At 46.7% G+C, this 22034-nt stretch overlaps 1 protein-coding gene and 1 non-coding gene across 2 annotated transcripts in view; both read left to right on the top strand.

Annotated features, from left to right (window-relative positions):
* The window catches only part of INTS3 (integrator complex subunit 3), a 37314-nt gene that overhangs the window by 6000 nt on the left and 9280 nt on the right, over positions 1–22034 (top strand). The window contains exons 3-21 of the mRNA XM_045203947.2: positions 2076–2159; positions 2941–3024; positions 7743–7856; positions 8017–8101; positions 9445–9511; positions 11858–12002; positions 12928–13057; positions 14342–14439; positions 16129–16320; positions 17247–17334; positions 17843–17922; positions 18479–18570; positions 18909–19015; positions 19752–19871; positions 20195–20324; positions 20773–20827; positions 21046–21149; positions 21632–21676; positions 21876–21995. Coding sequence (XP_045059882.2) covers positions 2076–2159; positions 2941–3024; positions 7743–7856; positions 8017–8101; positions 9445–9511; positions 11858–12002; positions 12928–13057; positions 14342–14439; positions 16129–16320; positions 17247–17334; positions 17843–17922; positions 18479–18570; positions 18909–19015; positions 19752–19871; positions 20195–20324; positions 20773–20827; positions 21046–21149; positions 21632–21676; positions 21876–21995 — 1940 coding nt within the window. The remainder of the gene's footprint in view (positions 1–2075; positions 2160–2940; positions 3025–7742; positions 7857–8016; positions 8102–9444; positions 9512–11857; positions 12003–12927; positions 13058–14341; positions 14440–16128; positions 16321–17246; positions 17335–17842; positions 17923–18478; positions 18571–18908; positions 19016–19751; positions 19872–20194; positions 20325–20772; positions 20828–21045; positions 21150–21631; positions 21677–21875; positions 21996–22034) is intronic.
* LOC112318418 (U6 spliceosomal RNA) lies at positions 18285–18391 on the top strand. Its single transcript, XR_002976212.2, has one exon. It is a non-coding gene; the product is annotated as a U6 spliceosomal RNA (small nuclear RNA).

Here is a 22034-nt window from a genome sequence, read left to right as displayed (position 1 = left end):
TTTCTTTCCTTACATGCATTTTGTTAAGTTTGTTTTTAACTTTTTGAAGGGGACCTTTCAAACATAAAAAAGTAAAGAGAATAGTATAATTTCCATGTAGCCATCACTCTGCTTCAGTACTCATTAGCACACAGCAATCTTGTTTTATCTCCCCTAGTCTGTCTGGATTATTTTGAAGCAAATCCAAGACATCATTTCATCTGTAGGTACTTCATGTGCCTATGAGAGAGAGACTTTTTTAAGAAAGTAACTTCAATACCATACCTAAAAATATTGACAATTCCTTAATATAATAAAATATTCAGTGTTCAAATTTCTCTCCTTTAAGAAAAAAAACTTTATTTTTAGAGAGAGGGGAAGGGAGGGAGAAAGAGAGAAGAGAAACATCAATGGATTGCAACCCAGGCATGTGCCCTGACCAGGAATCCAACTGGTGACCTTTCGCTTTGCAAAACAATGCCCAACCAACTGAGCCACACTGGTCAGGGCTCAAATTTCTCTTGATCATAAATCCTTTTTATAATTGGTTTGTTCATATCAGTAATCAGACAAGGACTACACGTTGCATTCCCTTGCTATGTTTTTAAATTTTTTGTCTTTTAAAAAAAATTTTTCCCCAAGGGAAGAGGGAGAAGGGAGGAGTGAGGCTCAGGGAGGGGAGCTGGGGAAGAAGGGAGCATCTTTTAAATTTTTAAATAACTATTTTAAAATAAGTGCAAGCTTAGGGAAAAATTATAATACATAGAACTCTCCTATATCATTCACCCAGATTCACCAATAATTTAACATTTGCCACATTTACTTTGTCATATCTCTCTATATTAACCTTTCGAGAGTAAATTGCAACCATGATGCCTCTTTAGATTTAAATACTTCAGTGTATATTTCCTAAGAACAAGGATCTTCTGTTACAGAACCACCGTTACACTACTAAGATCGGAACATCTAACACTGATAAGTTACCATTACCTAATTTATAGTACATATTCAAGTTTTACCAGTTCCAGTAATGTCCATTATAGCGGTCCAGAATGACACGTTGTATTTTGGTATGCCGTCTCTTTAAATCTTTAATCGGAAACAGATACCTAGTCTATCCTTGTCTTTTACGACCTTAAACACTGTGACAGGCCAGTTATTATGTAGACTGTCTTTCAGTTTGGATTGTTTGAAGTTTCTTCATGATTAGACTGAGATGATTCATTTTTGGCAAGAAAATCGGAGAGGTGACGTGATAGGCTTTTCAGTGTATCACATCAGAGGCATGAGTATCAGGTATCATTTTGCCTCGTTATTGGCAGTAATAACTTTGGTCACTTGGTTAAGGTGGTATCCTCCAGGGTTTCCTACAGTTACTATTTTCCCTTTGTAATTAATAAGTATTTTGAACCTATGTAAATATCCTCTTTCCTGTGAAAATTTTACCTCTGCTTTTAGCAACCAATTGATGATATTTGCCTGGATTAATTATTACTCCTATCATTCCTTCTGCATTTATTAGTTGGCATTCCACATACAGAAGAGCTCTCCCTTCTTTATTATGTATGTATCTATCATCATGGACTCGTAGATTCTTATTTTATTTAATGGGTTATAATTTTAAGTCTCTCTATTTTTTTTTAAGATTTTATTTACTTTAGAAAGAAGGGAAGGGTGGGAGAAAAAGGGAAACGTGTTGTTGTCTCTCCAGCGCCCCCTGCTGGAGACCTGGCCTGCAACCCAGGCATATGCCCTGACTGGGAATCAAACTAGCGACCCTTTGGTTTTGCAGTCCAGGCCAGCTCTCAGTCCACTGAGCCATACCAGCCAGGGCTTAAGTCTCTTTTAATATATGGGTTTCCCTCTCCCTGCCTTTTTTTCCTTGCTATTTACGTGTTAAAGAGACCAAGTCACCTGTCATGTTTTCTACATTCTGGACTTTGTTGATTGTATTCCCATGATGATATTACTTATAACCTGGTAGTTAGCTCTAGAAACATGATACGGTTGAATTTTCTAAAACTTTTTTGGGGGCCAGAAGTATTTTATTGGTGGTGGTGTGAAACACTCTTAATTTCTCCTCAATTCATTCACAGAGATTGGAAAGATGTATGAGCATCGTCACATCAATGACTGCTGGTGTCTCAGAGAGAGAGGCCAATGATGCCCTTAATGCCTACGTGAGTATAATGCCGCCCCCATATCCAGAAAGCTCTGAGACATGATCAGAAAGATGGAAAGATTTAAGTGGCTAGGAGTTAGGGAACTGAAGTCAGTGTATTGGCTCCCCAAACCAGGTTTAGCAACTCTTCTTTCTCACTGTGAGAGTTCATCTTTGCAAGCCTTTAGGTGTCTTTAAATAACAACTTTAAGTAATAACTCATAGTTCTATAGTGACTTTTTTCTTTGTAAACCACTCTTACATTTGTGACCTTTTACATTTCCTGATCTGTGAGGTTGAAAGGATTTTAAGTAGTATGTATAGAGAACTTAGAATAATGGCACATAGTGAATGTTCCATAAGTATTACCTACTTGCTATTATTTTATTCTTACGTCTTCAGCTTACAAGTGCCAGAGGTTCAATGATTTGCCCGAGATCTTGGCTTGGTAGTTGTGCTTGTCACTCCATGACTGACTCTTTGCAGGTCCTGCTTTACTGAAGGCTTTTAAGATCTGGTGAAGGAGGTGGAGGAAGACGTTTTGTTTTTCGTTTTAAACACTTTATTTTCTGCCCTTGGTCTGCATCAAGACTTGGAGAAGGCAAGGATCCATCCTTTCCCGTTACCTCTCCCTTAGAACAGATACCCCATCACTTTTAGAAGGAAATCGTCAGGTTTAAGAGTTGATGACTCTCCTTTGCAGAATATTCTCCTTTTAGGAGTCCCAAGTTTTCTGGGAGAAACTGTGCTTGAGAACTTTCCTCCTGTGAGTGACAGTTTTTTCCTTCTTCACATTCCAGGTATGCAAAGGCCCGCCCCAGCATGAGGAAATCTGCCTGGGTCTCTTCACCCTTGTCCTCACTGAGCCTGCTCAAGCCCAGAAGGTAAGACACCCTGCTCTGGACCCATAAACCCCTCTCAGATAAGGTCTAGGAGTGTGGGACATAACTCTGGCTTCATTGGCATACTACCAGACCCTCTGACCGAGCTGGGCCATGTCTTTCTCTAAATATAGTTTTTTACTCTTAGTGAATTTAGTCATTCTCTGACTAAAGTCCTTTTTCTATCGCTGAAGATTCTGAAGCTGAAAGGCAAGAAAAGGCAGTTATGAAAGTGAAAAAGCATTTCAAGAGTTTCAAATTGGAGGTTTACTAATCAAGGCTAGAAGAGTTGGGATGTAAGCCAGAAAATAGGAGAGAACAACTGTAACCAAGAGAGTTCCTACCTAGAACGGCGTGATCTGTAGTTTTCAGGCTCCGTATTGCCAGGCGACTAGAAAGCAGGCTTGCCATCGCAGCAGGAAGGACTCAAGTCAGACAGCTTAATGTTGGGTGATTGATGCAGTAATAAGGCAGTGAGTACGAGAACACTGGAGTAACTGGAATTAGACTTCCTGAGAAATACTGTATCAAAACCTGTCGGGTTCTTCACAAACAGAGCTTCCTGTATGTAGAGTGTAGAATGGTTTAAATGGGGTGCTTCCTTGAGGTGAGTGACTGGGAAGGATGATCTCATTGGATTCTGTTCTTTCTGTAATAAAGTAGCAAAATTCTGTCTTTTGCCTCTTCACATTTCCCCTTTCTAGCAATTTTGTGTCCCTTGAGTCTTGGCATGTTGGTTTAGAAGTGTATGTCTGAGGGGGAGTAGTGGGGGGAAATGGAGACAACTGTAGTTAAACAATAATAAAAACAAAATGTGGAAAAAAAAAGTGTGTGTCTGATATCTGGCACTAACTGTGTGTCACTAACAGAGAAGAACTTGGGGTGGGGGATTTAATATTCTCCCTGGCCCTTTCCTGAGCAAGGGGCGCGTGGAAAGAAACAGATATGCTCTGTGCCCAGCATTGCATTAGGCTCTATCCAGCCAGGATCTCACTTAATCCTCCCAAAAAGCCCTATGAGGTTGGTGGCTTTGTCCCCTCTCCCCAAACTGTTCCCAGTTTTACCTGTAAGGTAGCCGGAGGTCAGAGACATCGTTGTTTGTTCAAGGAGAACTAAAGAAAAGTTACTCCCAGGGACAAGGACAGTGGCAGGATTTACGGGCATGGCGACCGGTGTATTTGTGCTCTTCTGATGCCAGCTGGTCTGGTGTGTGTGTGTCAGGGTCGGAGGGTGGGCGGGCAGCAAGCACTCACAAGTCCTTGGTTTCACAGGCCATGTCTGGGACCTTGTGGAATTAAATTGGCATTTCATTTTCATACTGAATTTATCATCAAGATCCTTAAGGACAAATGAGTATCTCCAGTTTGGTGGTGTTAAATGGTGATATGATCCAATCCAGCCACTCTATTTTAAAGAAATTGTTGACAAAGATGGGAACGAAGGGGTTGGAGTTAAGGTTTAATTTTCTCTTCTGTGGGTTTCATAAATACAATTAAAATCTCATTTAGTCATCTTAATGCAAAGGTATCTTGCTCACTGGTTTTTTAAATTTGTTTCTGGTAGGATCTGAATCAGCGAAGGTAAATAAGTAAACCTTAGTCAAGGTAGCAGTGTTGGGGGCATTTCTAGTTCCAGAGCTCTGCATTATGAATGCTTATTATCTTGTGAATTTGGCCATCTAGGCACAGCAAAGGACTAGAGTACCTTGTCTTTTTATCCTATGACAGCCCTGGGAGGGTCCCCTGGCCCTCAGCTTAGGTCTCATTGATGGTTGATGGCTGCACCAGGCTCGTGTTCACATGTTAAAGGTTTCTAAATAAATCCTCTACCTGGAAGCCCGCTAGGTGGATAGGCCCCCAGGTCAGGCCTCTTCAGACGAAGAGGGTGAAGATGGGTAACAGGAGGACACAGTTTTAGGCGAGTGAAGAACCATCAGTGATTCATTCAGAGACCTTAAGCCAGGTCAGATTATGGTGGAAGAATTAGTGACATATCTCCCATCATGTTTGATCCTCCCCGCTATGAGAGTGATTATGTTGTGAAATATTTCTGTCCTGCAGAAGTTTTAGGTGGGAATTTCTGATGGGGACTGATCCTTGGGTTCAGCCTAAAACAAGGGAAGTATTTTCTGAGGGTTTATTTGAGGTTTATTCTATCTCTGGAACAAATCTCAGAATGTATTGGAGATTCAGTTTTTCCTGCGTCTTCACGGGGGATAATGGAGAAGGTGGTGATAGAAACTAAGTCTTGAACACATGAGAAATTTGCTCTGGGAAAGCGAGGTGAGGGGCCTGTGTCAGTGCCGGCAGGTTCAAGAAGTTAGGGCCAGCTCTCTAGGACTTCTCAGTGGGTGGAATTTGGGTAGACTGAGGAAGAGAACTCCGTTAAGGAGCAAACAGATCAGGTATTGGTGCAGAGTGGAATATGGGGTGGATTTTGTTCTAGTTGTACCTTCACTTATATGCCTTCTTGGAAACCCTTAGGAATGTTTATATTCTTTGACTTTATTTCTTACTTGATGTCTGAACTGAATAGCTGGCAGCAGGCCTTGCTGAAGGACTGTGGTGAGAGAAGAAGCTAAGCTGTAGGCCTGATCTTCTGTGCAGGCTCTAGCAGTCAGTAGATGAAGGGAAGTGTCTAACATCAATGCCAAGGTCTCATCAAGGGGTCAGAGACCCAGATGCTGGCAGTTCTTGGTCCAGATACAGTTCCTTAGGCAGGCGGCTCCAGAAAGTCGGGGCTGTGAGGGCCAAGGCTGGAAGATCTCCCCTCAACAGAGTCAGGACGGATGTGCTGCCACAGTGCCATCCTGTCACTTTTCCTTTCTTTGAGACTCTCCTCTTCTCTGTTCCCTACTGAGTTTCCCCCACCCCCCAATCTATCTTCCAAGCCAGTCAGCAGACAGGCATAGAGATTGGTGAGAAAAGGGGCAGCCTCAGGAAAATGATACTCCTGGCTCCCAGCTGCCATGTTGTGGCAGATAAGGTCCCAGAGGGAGCATGAACTTAGGCAGACAGTATCTGCTTCCTCCATCTGACCTCTGTCTCCTGAGAGACTCGTCCTCTTTCCCTGCTCTGGGTCTGTTCTGCATTTTTGGGATTTCTGCTTTCTTTTGAATAGACAGGGCTTTTCTCTGGTTAGTAGTATCCGTCTTTGGTCTGACATAGATTTTTCCTTCTGTCTCCCTCATTCTCTCTGCCCATTCCGTGGCTCACACCTCTGGGGGAAGCTCCAGGGCTAAAATACCAACATTTACTGATGGCAAGTTGGCAGTAGTTCACTGGGCTCCCTTATCTCTTTCTTGTTCCCTTGCTTGTACTTTTGATCTCTCTGTCCTCCCTCCAGATGGAGTCAGAGGATAATCAGATTCTCCTTTGGGTATGAAAAGTTTGTGTCATATGGTGGGATTCCCTAAGTATTGGTATTTTTATTGTTTTAATTGGTTTGATGTAAGGATGCTAGAGACAGGAGGAAGTGACAGTAGCTAATCACTTAGGAGTCCCTAGTCACACCAAGGCCAGGGAGTAGCTGGTCTTGAGGAGTACTTCTCTTTTGACCACTTAGGATGAAAGAGTTTAGAAATGTAGTATCAAAGCCACCATAATCTCTTATTTCCATCCCCAGCAGCCTCTTCTTGTGGTTCTCACTAACAGCGGTGTAGAGGTGGTTGAGAGCACGGAATCGAGAGTTGATCTGTCTGGACTTGAATCCTGGTTCTTCCTCTTATCTCTTTTGTGACGTGGGTTGAATTGTTTTAACCTCTCTATGCCTGTTCCCTCACCCATAAACATAGAGATGAGAATAAATAGTACCTATTTCAAAGGGTTGTTATGTAATTCAAATGCAATTATATATATAATACAAAGTTTGTACATAGTGCCAGTGCATTATAATTGCTGCTATATTTGCTATTACGGTTGATACCACTCTTCTGCCAGCCTTTCAAGGTCGTGGAATGCTACCTACCTAATTTTACCCTTTGTGCCGAAACCCTGACAGCATAGAACTCAGCAGGCTGAGGAGGTTGTTAATGAGGTCCCCTAAGGTATTCCTCTAGGAGTCTGGTCTCTAGAGAGAACGGGTGAGAAAAGCTCTAGGGGAAAGGGAAGCAAGAACTCTCCGAGGAAATTAGAATGCCCTCCTTCACCACTCCCTGGGGTGAGTATGCATAAAGACCCCTCATTTTTCAATACTTGGCAGAAGCAAAGGGCAGCCCAGAAAAAAGAAGGAAGACATTTAGTTAAGGAAGTTCAGTTTGGTTCTGCCCTTTCTTTCTAGGGCCCAGGTCCCTGGATCTCTTTCTTTAATATTCCTAGCCATTTGCTTCATCTGGCTGGGTCAGTACAGGTTTAGAAATTTGCGATCCTTTCTGGCCTATTAACCAAACCCATTCTACAGTGACCTTTTACTGGCAGATGAAAAGCAGATGGCCTCCACCTGGTTTGCTCAGCTTGTGGCATCAGTGTGACATTTCCTAAGAAGGGAGGTAGGGGAACAGGGAGCCTTTCTTAGCAGGCTTTTCTGCTTCATTACAAAATAGCTCACCACCCCCCACGTGATGAAGCAAGGGACAGGTTTGGGATGGAGGAGCCCTATGGAAGAATAGCATCCAGTGTGGATGTCTTTTGTTGCCACTCGTATTGGCGTTTAAACTGAGGAGGCCAGGGAGCCCCCTTTGGGTGTGGTCAGCTTCCTGGCTACTCACAAACCTCTCTTCTCAGTGTTACCGGGACTTGGCTCTGGTGAGTCGTGATGGCATGAATATTGTCCTGAATAAAATCAACCAGATACTTATGGAGAAGTACTTGAAGTTGCAGGACACCTGCCGTACTCAGGTAAGGCCAGAAACAAAAGAAATCCAGCTCAAAGACATAATGGGAGGAATTGGGGGTAACATACCCCCACCTTTCTACTCCTAAATTATAACGTTATTGGATTAGCCCATTTCTCAAACTTACGGGCTCTTCTCTTCATCTGTCGTTTCTTCTCTTTTAGTTGGTGTGGTTGGTGCGGGAACTAGTGAAGAGTGGGGTTCTGGGAGCCGATGGTGTTTGCATGACTTTCATGAAGCAGATTGCCGGTGAGTTTGATGGCAAGAGCATAAAGAAGAAAGGAGAGGAGCCCAGTCACTAAATCCAAGCAAGGGAGAATGATTGAGTGTCTAAGGGACTCAATTCCTGGGTCATTTAGAGTCTCCTTCTGATATAGGCATCTTCTGGCCACATATGATGAGAAAGAAATTAAAAAATCGTGGGTAGCATTTTGAAGCACTAAGTCTTGCTTCATTTTCCTTCCTGCCAAACTTGGGGCCTGACATAGAATAATTGGCCAGTTTTAGCCAGTCATTTCTGGTATATCATGGTGTATTGGATCTGAAAGGAGCCGGAAGGAATGGGAAGAGAAGTGAGAGCAAATAATTTGTTCGTGTCACATTGTGCTTTTAGAAATGTAGACATCTTCCCTGGCGCCACCCCATGTTCTGACTACTTGCTCCCTAATAATTATGACCTCTGATTAGGGCCAGTTTGAGGGACGCACTATGTCACAGAACAGACCCTGACATTTAGGTTTTATTATCTTCTTGGCATTGGTGACATCTGTCTATGCCACTGAATATCCAGAAGGCCTGCCTGTGCTACCTCTTATGCTCCCAAGATCGCATGTGCTTGTTTAAAAGTGACCCTACCTCTCTCTCACCGTTGCCCAGTGGGTCTTTGCTTCTTCTTTAGGATTTTATATAACACTGATGCTCTTGTTTTGATGTGTACAAACCTTAATTTATGTGATATGTGACTATGTGAAGATTGAATTTTTAAATTAGGACCTGGGGCAAGACATAGCATTATGCTGGCTATTTTTACCCACTCTCCTGGCGTTTTCTTCCCTGTCTGGCACTCCCAGTCCCCACTTCTCATCCTTAGACTTTGGTCTGGTGTTGCTGCACGTTAATTGTGCCCCAAGAAGTTCCTTCGCAAGCCCTGAAGACTGTGACCCCTGGAGACAAGAAGCCCTTGGCCTGTCATGAGTCTGACTCGGGATTTGGAGCATCCACATGCTGGACTGCAGCTGTTACTATCCACCTGCACCTCTCAGGCCCTGTCTGAGATACCGTCCTTTCTTTCCATCCATGGGCTTTTCATGTCTCCTTCCCAGACATTCCTTTTCAAGGGTCAAAGTATTCCCACTCCAGCCCAAGTCTATGGAAAAGTTGCAGCTTTAGTTTCTGGAGAAACCCAGAAACTTCCCTTCCCTTCTCTCTGGAGGTAAAGGGGGAAACTTGAAAGCCTGACAGAACAAAAGGCAGTTTTTCCCAACACTCAGAATCTCATTGATGAGATAACATTTAGGAATGGACCAGCAGGATGAATGAAGAATATATAAGTAGAGCCATTCTGATTCTCTATTTTTTCCCCCTTTGATCAGGTGGGGATGTTACGGCAAAAAATATCTGGTTGGCAGAAAGTGTTCTGGATATCCTGACGGAGCAGAGGTAGAGTCTACCACGAAGGGTGGGGCAAAGCCAGATATGGCCTTCCTTGTTGGTTGCGAGTTTGGGAAATGGGGGTGAAAGGATTGTATGAAGACTTTTAGGTAGCCCCGAACACCTTGGGGCAGAGAGACTGAGGCAGAAGAGGCAGAGGCAATTGTATTGGTGGCAAATGAAGGAATTAATGCCATGATATGGCCCAAGGAATGAAGGAGTGGGAAAGAAGGTCTTCGTTGAAATATCTCAGAGCCCAGGAAAAACTAGTTTCATCTGATAAGGGTTTATTTTTGATCCAGACCTCCTTGGAATGTTTATCTTTGGGGGGAGGAGGGGAGAATGAGCTCAGCAGAATAGGGCCAGCCAAGTACCCAGGCCTGGCAAGTACCCCTTTTCTCCCAAGACTTTCCATCCAACCCATACTCTCCTTTTGTGTAAGTGGCATGGGTGAGGCGAGAATGAGGAGGTAATCGAGACCTGCTAGAGTTTGCATATAGGGTTTGGAGGCTCCAGTGGTGGAGAGGGCATAGGCGGGGCATATTGGGTTATCTCGCTGATTTTTTTCCCTTCCCCATGAAAGGACCAGAAATTTTGAGGGCTGTTCCATAGCTGAACTTGTTTGATGGTGAGGCCTTCTTCTTGATCCTGTGGCCTTAATCTTCCTGTTGCTTGATTTCAGAATCTATTTCTGGGTAAGGACACCATAGTAGTCAAATAATTGAGAGGGCTAATAGTTTCCATATTTCCTACGTTTAGAATAATAGATTCCTCCCTTATTCACCCTTATTAAAGAGAAGGCTGTATTCTGCTCTGCCCAAGCTGGAGAGCTGTGCCAGGTCTGCTGTACAGTGCCACCTAGCGCCCTGGGCATGGACATGCAGCTGCAGCTCGAGTCACTCTCTTATTCATTATTGGTGCCATCACATAACACATGAGAACCTAGCCGTTTATTACCAGGCCTCTGCTTCTCTTAGGTCTTTGTGCAGAGGGTCTCTGTCCTGGTCAGAGGATCTCCTTTCTCTCTTTCTCTTTATCACCCCATCCCAAGAGTCAGATACATTCATTGCCTCTGCTAGCAATCTTCCTCAGAAGTGATTTTTCTTGTTTTGTTCCTGATGCCAGATACTCCCCGTTCCCATAGCTTAAAGCTGAATTTCCCTCATTTGGTCAATTAAAGTGCAGTCTTAGTGTACAAGTGTCAAATAACTGTTGTACCTTTTCTCCTGCCCTCCAAAACACTCATGTCCTTTGGTGCGAGTCCATAGAAGTTTAAAAGTGTCTTCTTCCACACCCACCCCCTCCCTCCCTCCCAAGTGTGTCTAGGGCTATGGAATTAAAAGGTAGCAGGTAGGGAGGGGGACCCTCCTCAGTGTTCTTGGCTGCTGCTTTCATTCTGTGCAAGAAAAAGGGCAGAGTCTCTTAATTAGGTGGCTCAGGCACTTTTCCGGAGTCAGGATGGTGCCTGGTTGGATTAATTAAACTCCCTGTGTTCCTCTGGTTCCTTTCTTCCAGCAGGGGTGCCAAAGCAGTTACAGACTACTTGCTTAGGGAAGACAGCTCCCCAGTCTTGGCACTTGGAGACAGCATTGGACTTTTTGGAATCTCCCCACTGTGTCTTTCTACCCCTTTTAAAGCAGCAGGGCACTCAGTTCTTTTATTACCCCCTTTTCCCCAGAGAAATTCTAAAACTCCTGGGAAAATGGGCTTTGCCATCCAAAATCAAGTTCTTTTCAGGTTGTGATTTAGGGCCGGTGATTCATCATTTGGAAGTGGTATCAGTGGCTAGAGAGCGAGCCAGGTTTGTGACACGGCGGGCTGCCAGAGGAGCATGGTGGAAGGGCGCAAATGGTGTGTTCTAAAACCTCCAGGGTCCTCCGAGGGTCCTGGTAACCCTTAGAGGTGCTCAGACTGCACTTTAAGAACTGCTGGCAAGCGTTTTTCCCCGTGTCTGAGCTGGGGAGAAGCTATGGCTTATCTCTGTCCCCAGAACCTCACATGTGCTTGGCACATAAAAGTGTCCGTGAAGTTCACTTCACTTGCACTCAGTACAAGTTTGAATGAGTAAGTCATCAAAATTATTTGATTGGAAGCTAAGTAGTTACGTGGTAAAGAGAGACCGCTTTCATCAGCGTTTGTCTTTATTGGGCACCTGGTAGCGCGGCAGGAAATTGTCTCCACGTTTGCCAGTTGATAGTCCCAGGTAATGACAGCATGAGTGAGCATTCAGGGAACCAAAGAACCTACTCCCAGTGCTAATCATCAGACATTTCTAAGGTCCTGGAGCCAAGTATGGGGTGAATTGGGAGGGGGACAGGAGCAGAGTGCAGGTGCCAGTGTCTTCCCTTTCTGCAGGGAGTGGGTGTTGAAGAGTAGCATCCTCATTGCCATGGCTGTTTACACATACCTCCGCCTCATTGTCGACCACCACGGGACCGCCCAGCTTCAGGCCCTGCGGCAGAAGGAGGTGGACTTCTGCATCTCACTGCTTCGGGAACGGGTGAGGACAACACAGTATGGGGAATGAAACCAAGACAGAACACCTGTATGGGTTTTATGCAGTGACCTGGGCCAGGGGTGTCATGTTGGAGTGATGGAGGTGGTTTAGGTCTGGTCTTTTCCTCATGCTAAGACGAATGATGGTAAAAGGGTAGGAGAATCAGTATGGAATGGCCCGAGTTCTAGAAATGCTGCCTGTTACTCTGGCACCCTAGGGATTTTCCTGGTGAACTTCACGGACACTTGTACACCACAGACACAGACCGTTCTTGTATGCTCACTGGGGTCACCCCCGACACCTACCTAGCTGGGTAATTGCCTGGTCAGGCGGACTGTGAATTGTCCACTATCGGATCTCCCAAGAGTGAATGACTCTAGGCTACATTCTGTAATGTAGTAGCCTGTGTCCACATGTGGTAATTTAAATTAAAATCAGATAAAACTTTATTTAGTTCCCTGGTTTAATTAGCCACGTTTCACATGTTCATTAGCCACAGGTTGCTAATGGGTATCCATTTGGACGGCACAGATATAGGTCATTTCCATTACCACAGAATGTTCTGTTGGACCAAGTGGGTTTTGGGGTAAGGTGTCTAAGGCCCAATTTCCAATCCTACTTTTAAAATCTTGTCTCTCTTGACCTGAATTGAAACTGTTTTGGGAGGAGCAGGCAAGAGATTAATGTGAAAGCCACCAGGGCTTCAGCAGTTTCCAGTAACCTCTCATCCTTGATATCAGTCCCCAACTTCCAGCTGTCTTCCCCTCAACTGCAAGGAGCCAGTTCCCTGGTTCCAGCAGAAATCATATAATCCCTTCGACCCTCTTTCCTTCCCTCCTAGAACATGTTGTTCCTTTGTCCTCCCTGTAGCAGGTAAACAATCCATGTTTTTATTCTCTTTCCTGTTTCACCCCGCACCCCCATCAAGTTCATGGAATGTTTGATGATTGGCCGGGACCTTGTAAGACTACTTCAGAATGTCGCCAGGATACCAGAATTTGAACTGCTTTGGAAAGATATTATCCATAACCCCCAGGCCTTGAGTCCTCAGTTCACAGGTAAGTAAGGGCTAGGCATTCTGTCCTTGAGAGGTGGGAGGTCAGTATATGTATATTGCTTGAAACAAGAGGGCAGAGATTGGTGGGTAGGAGGGGCTTTGGCAGTCAGATATAGGAAGCTAGGGACCAGACAGGCTCTGCCAAGTACAGATGGATATGGGAATGGCAGAGTTACAGAACAATCCATGTGGTTCCCAAATAGCCCCTACTTGACAGGCTTCAGCTATCATTACTCCTAAGAAAATGTGAAACGGAGAACTGGGACCTTTCTCCTCCCCCTCTCCTGGCAGCTGTTTGGCTCAGGAGGTGAGTTTATGACCAGTTTCCAGATTCACTGAGTCCAGCAGGGGAGTCAGAGGTCAGCTCGTGAGACTGAGTCAGCAAGGGGCTGGAATTAGTCTTGTAAGAGAAGGCCCCTCCCGGGAGCTATCTTGCCTCTGAATTCCAAGGATCCAGCTTGGTCAAAATCCTCTTTGCGGGAGGGAAAGAGGCTCTGTGTACCTCCTCTGACAAGGTCCTTTCCATGTCCCTTTCTCCTTCTTGGGTTCCTGCTTATGTTCTGAATAATCACTATACAGCTTTGCTCCCCCCCACCTCCAATGCGCATGTATGTGCGTGCACACACATCACATGGAAGCAGTAGGTCAGGATCTGGAAGGTCAAGAAAGAAGAGAGGCAAGTCCTGGTTCTGCCCTATATTGTGCAGCTCTTACACTGAACACGCGTCGAGTTGTTTTGAGTGCCCCCTGTGTGCTAGGCACATGTATATTAACTCATTTAATCTTCAGAACCTCCCTGTAAGATGGATATTTTACTTTCTTTATTTACAGATAAAGAAAAATGAGGTTGAAGGAGATTAAGTAATTTGCCCAAGGCCACATAGTTTTAGTAAGTGTCCGATGCAGGATCTAGGTCTGCCTGCCTCCAGAGCTCGTGCTTATGCCACAGCACCCCATCGGTCCCAGATCCGGTGATGGGACCATCAGGAGCAGGAAGAGAGGCTAGGATTTCCCGTATTTTCCCCTGACTTTCCCACATGTTGTCAACTGCAATAATGTGATGGCCAGCAGAAGAGAATTAATATATCTGGATGCTGGAGATGGTGGTTCATTGCAGCAGAGCATACAGATGCTGGTTAGAACCCCGACTTGGGCCTGCGCTTGACTTCTGTTGGCCTGTCTTACAATTTGGCCATCAGTACTTGGCCCAGGTTCCCCACCTGCCTTCCATTCTTCCTGGTCCCCAAGCTTCTCTCTTTTCTCTTTCCTTCTACACTTGGTTCAGGTATCCTGCAGCTTCTTCAGTCAAGGACATCCCGGAAATTCCTAGCATGTCGTCTAACCCCAGACATGGAGACTAAGCTCCTCTTCATGACCTCCCGGGTAAGCTCACCTATTTTGGCAGAAGTTGCAGGCACTAGCCGGGCTTCTTCCTACAGCCTGCCAGTTGGTCACCATTGAGTATTGACTGGTGGAATGCTGGTCAGGTGGGTGCCTGTGGTCTACCTGGCATTGCTAAGAACTGGGATACAGTGTTGACTAAGAAAGAGACAATTCCAACTCTTGTGAAGCTTCCAGCCTATCTGAAGCAGTCATGAAACTAGTAACTGTAAACGAGTAATGTAATTTACAACTTCGAACTGTGCTGTAAAAGGGTAGAGTGAGAATGTTCATTCTGCCAAACCCACTGTTCCTCTGGGTGAACCATGAGCTCTCGGGAAGAGAGCTCTGGTCTTTTGGTTTCCGAAGACGGCCAACTCACGGCAGAATTGCTTGCGTAGAATCTAAAAACTCCATCTTTCTGCATCTTACCCTCCCAGAGAATCTGAAGAACCTGTATTTCTAACAGAATAGTTGTTTCTAGGCAACAACTGCAAGCCATCCAGGAGGACTGTCCTGATCTGTGCTGTCCCATGTGGTAGCACTAGCCATGTGCTGCAATTTAAATAGTTAAAACTAAGTAAAATTAAAAATCCAGTACTTCAGTTGCAGTAGCTACATTTAAAGTGTTCAATAGCCACCATCATTATGGAAAGCTTTATTGGACAATGTCGGTCTCGATTTGTGTGTGTGTGTGTGTGTGTGTGTTTTAACTCTTCTGCTCTCTATTTTGGTTGAGTTTGGGAAATAGAAGAGGAAAACCAGAACTTTCCCCTTAATTAGTGTTGCTGTTTGTAACCACCTTCATTGTGTTTGGGGAAGGACTTAACTGCAAGAAGATCTGGAGGTTCCACGTACCTTGGATAATGATCCTATTAAGTCATTTAGTGTCAGAAAGCCTTCAGTCATTGCTGAGTGGTGAACAGACTCAGCTCTTGTTCTCAAGGAACATTGCTTGCTGTTCACAAGTAGCTCAAGAAAATAAAAGATTATGCTTGTGACTGTAGAATCAGTGACTAGTACAGGAGTAAGGAGTCAAAAGTGGACTGCAATTGCAGATAATGTGACATCAGATCAGTGGCAAGAATGAATGCATCACTGGCAAGTGACTTTTAGCATTTATTTAAAAACAAGGACTATTGCATTGGCTGGTGTGGCTAAGTTGGCTGGAGCATCAACCAAAAAGTTGTGGGTTCGATCCCCAATCACAGAGCACATATGGGAAGCACCCAAACAATGTTTCTTTCTTTCTCCCTCTCTCTCTTTCTAAAATCAATAAACAGCCCTGTCTGGTGTGGCTCAGTGGATTGGGCGCAGGACTGCAAACCAAAGGGTGTACGGTTTGATTCCCAGTCAGGGCACATGCCTGGGTTGCGGGCCAGATCCCTAGTGGGAGGCACTTGAGAGGCAACCACATGTTGATGTTTCTTTCCCTCTCTTTCTCCCTTCCCCTCTCTAAAAATAAATTAATTAAAATAAATAAATAATAATAAAAATAAAAGTAAGGAATATTTAAATCAGGGAGTCTTCCCAAAGGAGGGGAGACTTGAGAGACAGTATTAGATAATGAATAAGGTATGGGAAGAAGTTGAGGTCTAGGTCAAGCCTTGAGTTGAATGGTGCTCATTTTCCTCTGCCCAGAGACCCCACCCTCCCTTCCAAGGTTTCTTTTCCCGTGTCCCCTTCCCCCAGGTGCGGTTTGGTCAACAAAAGCGGTACCAGGATTGGTTCCAGCGCCAGTACCTGTCAACCCCAGACAGTCAGTCTCTGCGCTGTGACCTCATTCGCTACATCTGTGGGGTTGTTCACCCTTCCAATGAAGTGCTGAGTTCAGATATCTTGCCCCGATGGGCCATCATTGGTTGGCTGCTGACAACATGCACGGTGAGAGGCTGGACCATGGAGGCTGTTGGGTGGCGAAGGGTCCCTCTTTCCTCATGTTCCCATATATCCACACTTCTTCCTGACTCCCCGAGCCCCCGACCCCCAGTGGCCCTCCTTCACTCTCCACCTCCTGACTGTCTCAGCCTTCGCCCCCTTCCCTTCATGTCTCTAGAAATTTACTTGCTCTCATTATTTCCCATCTGGGTTTGAGGTTGAACAGGTTCGTCTGTGCCTTTACCACCAGTCCCCAAGCTTGAGTTACCAGGCATCCCTGCTTCCAGAAATCACACCTGGCCGTGCCCCTCTAAGATCCAGGGCTTGTGCTCCTCAGACCCTCACTTCCGTGCCTTTTGGGATCGGCTTTGGATCTCTCTTCTCCAAGCAGTGGATTCACAATGGAGCCATCTCCTTCCCAGTGTTTTCCTCCTGTGTCCAGGGTGGGACACTATGTTTCCTGGCGTTTAGTTGCCCTCTGACCTCTTTTAACAGGGCTCCCGCTCCCCCATCTGATGACTGGGTCCTTGGAATGTGCTGATTCAGACAGAACAGTGGGCGATTCCTAGGGGGTCTCTCCTCAGGAGTGTGCCTGGGGAGTCCAACAAGGGCCCAGACTAGTGCTGTCTCAGCTCAGGGATGACCAGGGACTCGAAGGCCCAGGTGTCCTCCCTGATGGGGTCAGGGTGTGTTCTACTGATGGTGCGAGACCCCAGCCGAGACTTAGCCCCTAGGTTGGTGAGGCCACAGGGTACTCACATCCTGTATGGGCTTGGGTGTCCCTTACCCCTGTGGAGGTTCCTCCCTGTCTCACTAGGAACTGAATTTTGTAGATGGAGCAGTATTGTGGGCCCTGGAATCTGTCTTGGGCTCCTGAAGGGAAGGAAGCTGGTTGTTGAAGCTAGCCCTCTTTTCCCCCCTCTCTCTTCTAGTCCAATGTTGCTGCCTCTAATGCCAAGCTGGCTTTGTTTTACGACTGGCTGTTCTTTAGCCCAGACAAGGATAGCATTATGAACATAGGTATGTGACTGAGACCAGGCAGTGTCACCCTCCAGCCCTCCCCTCCACCCCTCTCACCCCAAGTCTCAGTGATAGCTGTCATAAATCACAGAGCAGCGTGACTGGAGGCAGCTTATCTGGGAGCAGTTCCGTTGTTCCTCATCAGTGTTCCCTTGACCTAGAAGGAAAGTTGCTTTGATGAGGCCAACACTCCACCCGCTTTTCCCTGTAGACTGATGCTTGGACTTCAGGGTGGGGGCAGGGGTTCTCTGCAGAGGAAAAGGCTGCATGGCATCCTGCTTTTCCTCTCCTGCTACCTCCCTCCTCCAAGCTGAGTACTGGGGACAAGAGGAGAGATGAGGCCTACCAGCTGTTTGGGGGGCTGTCTGCTTTTGGATTTGCTCAGTGGGAATTGGGGGCAAGGATAGACCCAGCTCTCTGGAGCCATTCATATATATTGATCACTTGGTTTATAGAGCTGGGAACAGACTCTCTGATATGGGGGCCCTTTTAATTCCACATTCTCCAGAGCCAGCCATCCTGGTTATGCATCACTCCATGAAGCCCCACCCAGCCATCACTGCCACACTCTTGGACTTCATGTGTCGTGTAAGTGCCATCACTCTTCTCATGCCTGGCTGAGCAGAGTTAAGTGTGTGTCCTCTCGAACTTTCTAGGTCAGTGAAGAGGTCTTCCTAATGGCCCTTGACTGTGGGAGCAGAAGTAGTTGTAGTTCCCATCCCCCCAAGTTAATGAATGCTTCTCTCATTCCCACCGTCTCCAGCTGGGTCCTGCCATGTCTCCATGCGGTTTCTCAGCCTCAGGGATGATGACTTAACATAGAATCTAGTCTCCCTGAGGAGCAACCAGGTCCAGTAAGTTTCCCATTTAACAGTCTGGAACGGTCAGGAACAGTCCAGCCCTTTCTGCGGGCATACTCTTGTGTCCCCCGAGCAAAAGCAAAGCAGCTTGTGCTCTCTTTGGCAGCACAGACACTAGAATTGGAACTATTCAGAGAAGATTAGCATGTCCCCTGTGCAAGAGTGACATGCAAACTCATGAAGTGTTCCGTTTTTTTTTTAAAGCAGCTTTTTTGGTCTAGTTCAGCAGGATGCTCTGGATGGAAAGCCCCTACTCATTCTGCCCACCCCTTCTTCCCTTCCAGATCATCCCCAACTTCTATCCACCACTGGAGGGCCATGTACGACAGGGCGTCTTTTCCTCCCTCAACCACATTGTGGAGAAACGGGTCTTGGCGTAAGGACTTGCGGTGTCTGTGGGCAGAGGGAAGGGTTGTCCCTTTTTCACTAAGTCAGGCACATCCAGATATTGCCGTGCCACCGCTGAGCCTTTACCTTGAGAGGTATAGAAAGTACTGGCTCTACCTCAAACAGCTAGGCATATGTTCTCCTGACTCTTAAAGAAACGTCTCTCCTGCCATACTACAAAGGGTGTCAAGTGCCTTCCCTGTCCCCTTGTTACCTTTCCAAGGATCTGAGTATCGCCCAGTTGTACTTGTTGGCTTAGACTGTTACCTCTGTGTCGAGTTAGAAGTGAGGAGCTCTGATGTTGACCATCATTCATTTTCCTGTTAGGCATCTGGCTCCCCTGTTTGACAACCCTAAATTGGATAAGGAGCTGCGGGCGATGCTGAGGGAGAAGTTTCCTGAGTTCTGCAGTTCGCCCAGCCCACCTGTGGAAGGTATGGAACCCTCCCATTTCATCACCTGCTCCAAAAGACGGAGGCATTCAGAGCTCTGGGAGGCAAATAGAGCCCTTGGTTAGGGGCCCTCCCTTTGCAGCTCTCTACCTCTCTGACACTCTACTCTGTTTTCCCTTCCCCAGGACTCTTCTTAACTAATTTTTATGTTGTCTTCCTGGCTCTCCCTCTCCATCTAGTCTTATCTGACTTGAGCTAATCTCTCTTGCTCTCTTAACTCTTATTTTACCTCTTATTAACGTGTCTTTGGTAGGGAGAGACATTCATGGAATGTGTTTACCTTACTTGAACCTTGTCCGCCTCTTCTCTTCCCAGGCCAGGGCCCTGGCCTTGGGGAGAGGTGGTCATGTTGGGTCTCAAGTCTTACTCCCAATTCCAGACACACACATTTTTTGTTTTGGGGGAGGGGTTAAGCCAAGCAAAACTTCCCAATTTGGTTTAAAATTAAAGAGCACTTGGGACTGTCCTTGGTCTTATCTACACACTGATCCTGAGCTGAGCATAGAGAAGTCATGACCTGCACGGTTTTACTCCTGGCAGAATCTCACTGCAAGTCCTGGAGGGTTGGGAGGGTAAGACCTTTATCCTTCCAGGGTTCGTATTCCATTTAGGTCATGAACTGTTTATTTTCTCACTTGCCCTTCAGTCCTCTTCTCTAAGCTTGGGACATGTTAGAAGACACGGGAGATCATTAAATATCTCGTCTTTCTTTCCCAAGTCAAAATTGAGGAGCCAGTTTCCATGGAGATGGACAACCATATGTCAGACAAGGATGAGAGTTGCTATGACAACGCAGAGGCAGCTTTCAGTGACGATGAGGAGGATCTCAACAGCAAAGGTGAGGCCATAAGCAAGAAAAGTTGAGGGTGTGTTACCCTCAGAGGACCCACTGGCAGGAGCAGCCTCTCCGTGGTTTGTCTATCGCCTTTGCCTCTGTGAGTTAGTTTCGTTAACAGGGATACTGTCTGAGACTCCAAGGTGCCGAGCCCTGCACTTGGCACTGAAGCAGGAGGGAAGTGGTCTCTGGCCTTATTTGCTCCTCGGGGCTAGGGCATGCACACAGCACTGAGTGCGGTGTGAGAAGTACAGGTGGTTCAGGGGTCCTGTGTCTGTTGCTGGTGTCTAGGCAAAGTGACTTCTTTCCCACATCACTTCCTTCAGGAAAGAAGAGAGAGTTTCGCTTCCACCCTATCAAGGAGACAGTTGTGGAGGAGCCAGTTGATATCACCCCTTACCTTGACCAGCTGGATGAGTCCCTAAGGGACAAAGTGCTCCAGCTACAGAAGGGCAGGTAGGTGCACCCCTGTTCTCAGCCCTGGGACATCCAGCCCCAGCCTCTTTATCTGGTTCGTAGTGGGGTGGTAGGATGGTGGGGTGGAGGGGATGTGGTAAGTATATGGAGAGGTAGTTGAAGCTACATGAGGATGCCTTCTGCAAATTTATGTACGGGGGTATGGACTTGGCATGGGGCTGCCTCATTCCTCAGCACCCAGGGTTCTCATTCCGTATGTTCTGAGCCTCTGAATTCTGAAGCAGGATTATGGGGATTTCTCTTCTGTATGGGCCTCTGCCAGGAGAGCAGCAAATTCTGCCCCAAGCCTCCCCACACAAGCCCGGATTTACACAGAGCTCCTTTGTTTTGTCTCTCTGCGTGTGAGTGTACTTGCTGTTCCGGGTATGTGTCCTGCCCTCTGCTGTCCTTTACGTCCCTGAGACTTCCTCTCACTTCTGCACTGCAGTGATACGGAGGCCCAGTGTGAGGTCATGCAGGAAATTGTGGACCAGGTCCTGGAGGTAAGAAGGAACCCATCACTTTAGGGAGGAAGCAGCCCAGCCTCCCCAGCTTTGAGCCCCTCTAGCAACTGACCCCCTCCTTTCTGTCGCCCAGTGGGTCCCTTCTGCTGGGCAGAGGGGCTGGTTGATCCTGGAGGCAGAAGCTGATGAGTCTGGGTAGTGGGGGCAGTGAGGCTTGGATCTGGTGGTGACAGTCCGTCCCTTGTCTCACTACCCAGGAAGACTTTGACTCGGAGCAGCTGTCCGTCCTTGCGTCCTGCCTACAGGAGCTCTTCAAGGCCCACTTCCGAGGGGAGGTGCTGCCCGAGGAGGTCACAGAGGAGTAAGACTTGTCTTTCTGACCCCCGGGCCTTTGGCAGCCAGAAGGGTGCTCTAATAGCCTGAGTCCAAGGGGCACCTTGCTGAGGACTGGAGAAAAATGGTCTGTTCAACTGACTTTTTATTCTCACATGTACTGATTCATTTAAACAAGGCTTTAGTTTTGCCTGCTGAATGCTGAGCATACTGGGGCAACGGACTAGCACCCCTCACCTTGTGTGCCCTGCCCCCCACTGCACCCGGCAACCCTTCAGGTGGGACTGGACCCTTTCCTGGATCCTTCTTGAAGGGCGAGAATCTTACTTTCAATGACGATGACAACCCAGACATAGTTTCCCCTGGGACAGATCCTCTAGAGCAGCAGGATGCTTACTTTCAGTTAGGAGAGGAGCAGGCCAGCATCTTGCCTCAAGCTGGTCCTCCATGGTAGCTGCCTGCAGCCCACCCTCTCTGCCTGGATTCTCATAGACCACTTTCCTCTCGTAGGTCCCTGGAGGAATCTGTGGGGAAGCCTCTCTACCTAATATTTAGGTAAGTATCCAACTGTAGGAGACACTACTCTGCCATCCATCCGTAGCACACATGTGCCTCTGTCCTGGGGTAATGGGACCCCCTTTCTAGGAAGGAAGGGATATGCAGTGGGCGCAAGTAGACTATGCCTCCTCAGGCTCCATAGGAGAGTCTGCCCTAGGTAAAGCTCTGCTCCCTTCCTCCCGTCTCCCACCTCCAGGAACCTATGCCAGATGCAGGAAGACAACAGCAGCTTCTCGCTGCTTCTGGACCTTCTCTCCGAGCTGTATCAGAAGCAGCCCAAGATTGGCTACCACCTGCTCTACTACCTGAGGGCCAGGTGGGTATGGCCACCACATTTGAGAAGGAGTCCGGAAGC

The sequence above is a fragment of the Desmodus rotundus genome, chromosome 12, assembly GCF_022682495.2.
Source record: "Desmodus rotundus isolate HL8 chromosome 12, HLdesRot8A.1, whole genome shotgun sequence".
Lineage (NCBI taxonomy): Eukaryota > Metazoa > Chordata > Mammalia > Chiroptera > Phyllostomidae > Desmodus > Desmodus rotundus.
Note: the sequence above shows the minus strand (reverse complement) of the source record. Positions and strands in the feature narration are given on the sequence as shown.